The sequence below is a fragment of the Lycium ferocissimum genome, chromosome 7 (genome assembly GCF_029784015.1).
Source record: "Lycium ferocissimum isolate CSIRO_LF1 chromosome 7, AGI_CSIRO_Lferr_CH_V1, whole genome shotgun sequence".
In the NCBI taxonomy this organism is placed as follows: Eukaryota; Viridiplantae; Streptophyta; class Magnoliopsida; order Solanales; family Solanaceae; genus Lycium; species Lycium ferocissimum.
In genome coordinates, this window is record NC_081348.1 from 44230699 (window position 1) to 44234339 (window position 3641).

The 3641-nt window shown below is 35.1% G+C and overlaps 1 protein-coding gene across 1 annotated transcript in view; it reads left to right on the forward strand.

Moving 5' to 3' along the window:
• The first annotated feature begins 1665 nt into the window (after nucleotides 1–1665).
• LOC132062243 (LRR receptor-like serine/threonine-protein kinase RGI5) overlaps nucleotides 1666–3641 on the forward strand; it is a 3911-nt gene continuing 1935 nt past the window's right edge. The window contains exons 1-2 of the mRNA XM_059454851.1: nucleotides 1666–1798; nucleotides 1918–2953. Of these exons, the coding sequence (XP_059310834.1) occupies nucleotides 1666–1798; nucleotides 1918–2953 (1169 nt within the window). The remainder of the gene's footprint in view (nucleotides 1799–1917; nucleotides 2954–3641) is intronic.

The window sequence follows — 3641 nt, forward strand, 5'->3', positions numbered from 1 at the left end:
GAAGGTCCACAAATCTATGGAGTATCAAGATATGCCAAAAGTCGTAAGTGCATAAAAGTGTTCATGTTCGGAGTGATTAAAGTCCAAATGCTAGAAGACGAATGTGATTACATTCAAATTGATATAAATCAAGATCCAAGGTAAAATGAAGAGGATCTTGAAATTCTCTTGGGTTTCCTAAATAAAAGCTCGTATTTGTAAAAATCAGAAGAAGAGTGCAGAGAAACTAATGGGAAGAATATTACTTATTTTGGGAAGAAGATATTCAAATTTGGCAAGCTTGGAAAGAGGGTGGATGGATTTTACTACAATATTAAGGAAAGACTATTCAAATTATTTGGTAAATTGCTACAAGTTTCTTTATGGAAATAAATTATACTTCCAAGATCTATGCATGGAAGGAAAGCACTTATGGAATAAATTACTGCGAAGATTGACACAAGATTTAGAAATGGAAAGAAATATTATTGCATCAGCATGGATGGTAAATATTCATTTCGTGATATAAAAGATCTTCATATATTGACTAAGGTTGAAATTAAGGGAAGCTGTGATGATTGAGTTATATTTTTGGAAGGAAGACTTTTGCTTGAATTAATATTTTAAATAGAATAGAAGTTTCAAGCAAAGAGGCCATCAAGGAAGTAAATATAAAGGATATGTTTTGGACATCACGTGGAGAAGAATTGAAATTGAGAGGACTTACTATATTGATGGAACATTAATATTTTACTACAAAAGGAAAAGTTTTTGGAATGATGATTCCTTTCCTTACCAATAGTCGGAAGCATGAATCAAATACATCAAGAGTTAAAAATGTTTCAAGAAAAGGAAATTCTTTTCCAAAATTAGAAGAAAAGACTATTCAAGACTAAGTATAAAAGACAAGACAAGTGCAACAATTTAATTTCATGATACTTTTGTCTCAACCTTCTCAAGTTTGCTACTTTTCACAAGCATTATTCAGTGTGTAAACAAAAAAGAGAGGAGAGATATAGTATATTGGTGAGGCTTTGTATTGAGAGGTTGTGTCATTGCTATAAAACCAAAGAGTCGAGATGAGTGAAAAACCAACTTTGTTCGTTGTTGGAGCGAGTGAAAACCAACCTTGAACGTTGGTGGTGAACGAGTATCAAACTACAAAGAGCTTAAAGAGATAATTCATCTGATACCACATGGTTCCGATAAAAATGTGGTCATTTATTTTATGCTCTCATATTATAATTACTCACCTTGTAGATTTATACTTGTGCAAATCGAAGGACTAATACATGTTCGGCAGTGATGACTAGATTTTTTTGTCATTCACCCCCCCCCCCCTCTTGTACTTTCAATTTTTCATAAGTCTAAGAAATAAATCAAAAACTTGCTTTCACCTTTGTGTATATATATTGTTCCAAAACACCAATCATTTGTGACTTAGACAACTTACCCTAATACATGCATTTGTGGATATTGAACTTGCAAATAGAGACAACTTTATTATCAGGTATATGTGGTTAAACTATTTTCATGCTTTCCCTACTCCAATAAATCTGTAGTTAAAATGTTTCCTCAAATCAACTCCATGGAAAGCAAAACCTTGATTTCATGATAATTTTCTTTGCTATTTTCCTACTTATTCATGTGAATAATTCAGAAACTATTGCTATAAAAGAAGATGACATGACAATTTTGTTGGAGTTGAAGGAGTATTGGGGAAATAATTCATCTGATATCTTCCAAATGTGGAATCTTAATTACTCACCTTGTAGTAATTGGCCAGGAATTACATGTTCCAGTGATGGTTTTGTCACAGGCATAAGTCTAAGAAATCAAAAACTTGGTGGAAATATTGTTCCACCAATCATTTGTGAACTCAAAAATCTTGTAGATATTGAACTTGCAGATAGTAATTTATCAGGTGAATTTCAACAGTTTTGTACAAGTGTTCAAGACTGGAAATTCTTGATCTTTCTGGTAACCAATTCTATGGACCATTGCCTACGGATATTCATCGAATGTCTAGGCTAACTTTTTTGGATCTCATCGCGAATCGTTTCGATGGTACCATTCCAAAATCTATTGCTTGGCTTACAAAGTTGAAACATTTGTCTCTTAGTAAGAACATGTTTGAAGGCACAATTCCTCCAGAAATCGGAAATCTATCGAATCTTGAAAAGTTGGGCATGGCATACATGAAGAAATTCGAGTTTGCTAGTATTCCATATGAGTTGGGAAAGTTGAAGAATTTGAAAGTGCTACTGATTATACAGTCAAATTTGATTGGTAACATCCCTGAATCTTTTTCAAGCCTTTCGAGTCTCAAAACATTGGATTTGTCAAGCAACTATCTGAATGGATCAATTCCAGGCTGGTTATTTCATTTGAAAAGTTTGACAAAAGTAGATCTTTCGTGGAATCGTTTATCTGGAAATATTCCATCACAACTTGATGAAGATATTGACTATGATTTGTATGGTAATTTTAATCTCTGTACTTCAAATACAAGCTATGCTAGTAAATATCTACCCTCATGCAGCTGTAATCACAAACAAACCAGAACAATAATCTTAGCCCTAGTCGGGACGATTTTGGTAGTTGTTATTTTTATACTCTTATGCTGGAGGAAGAGGCAGGTAATTGGAGATAGGAAGTTCATCCCTTTACGAAGAACGGAGCTCACGGAATCAGAAATTCCACTGAATTTGACTGACGAGAACTTTATTGGGAGAGGAAGATGTGGAGACGTGTATCGAATTGCTGTCCATCAAAATGGAAGTCATGTTGCTGTTAAACGAATACGCAAAGAAAGGGAATTAGACAGCAGATTAGAGAAACAATTTCTGGCAGAACTTCAAATACTGAGTGAGATTCAACATCCAAATATTGTGAAACTAATTTGCTGCATTTCAAACATGGACTCGAATTTCCTGGTGTACGAGTACATGGAAAATCAAAGCTTAGACAAATGGTTGCATGAAAAGAAAAGAAACAAATCACAAAATGTTGTATTGAAATGGGATACCAGGCTGTCACGACCCAAATCATGGATCATGAGGGCACCCACACTAACCCTCCCTGGTGGGCGAACCCTTCGTATAACTACCTTAATTTGATACAACATGCGGAATAAATACTTTTATTATAAGAAATTCCCAAAATCTTGTCTAGACTCATACAAGAGCTTCTAAGAAGTTTACAATTTGAATAGATAACGGACTAAACCGGATACGACTTCGTTTAAGGATAGAGAACAACGAAATCTAAGGAGAGACTCGGGTTGCAATATCTCAAATAGCTCACCCAAACGCCTTTGACGAATGCCTCGAAACGGTCGTGAGACTCGAACATCGTCGAAATAACTCTACACTCCCGGTATGAGTGTAGCAAGAGTAGTATGAGCACAACACTAGGCTCGTAGGTATCATAGGCCGACAATGGTTAGTTCACGCATATAAACAAGAAGCAACTAACAAGTAAGCGGATAAGTAATCAAACACGGTCACACATCTAGCACATGAGAAAGTCTTGCATTAACGATAGTCGCGGGGATCTCAATATCTCGCATTATAAGCCTAGGGAGAATTCTATAAACCTCGATTCCATCCACCTTTAAAATAAATACTCACAAACAACAACTCGTTAATTCACAAATCAAG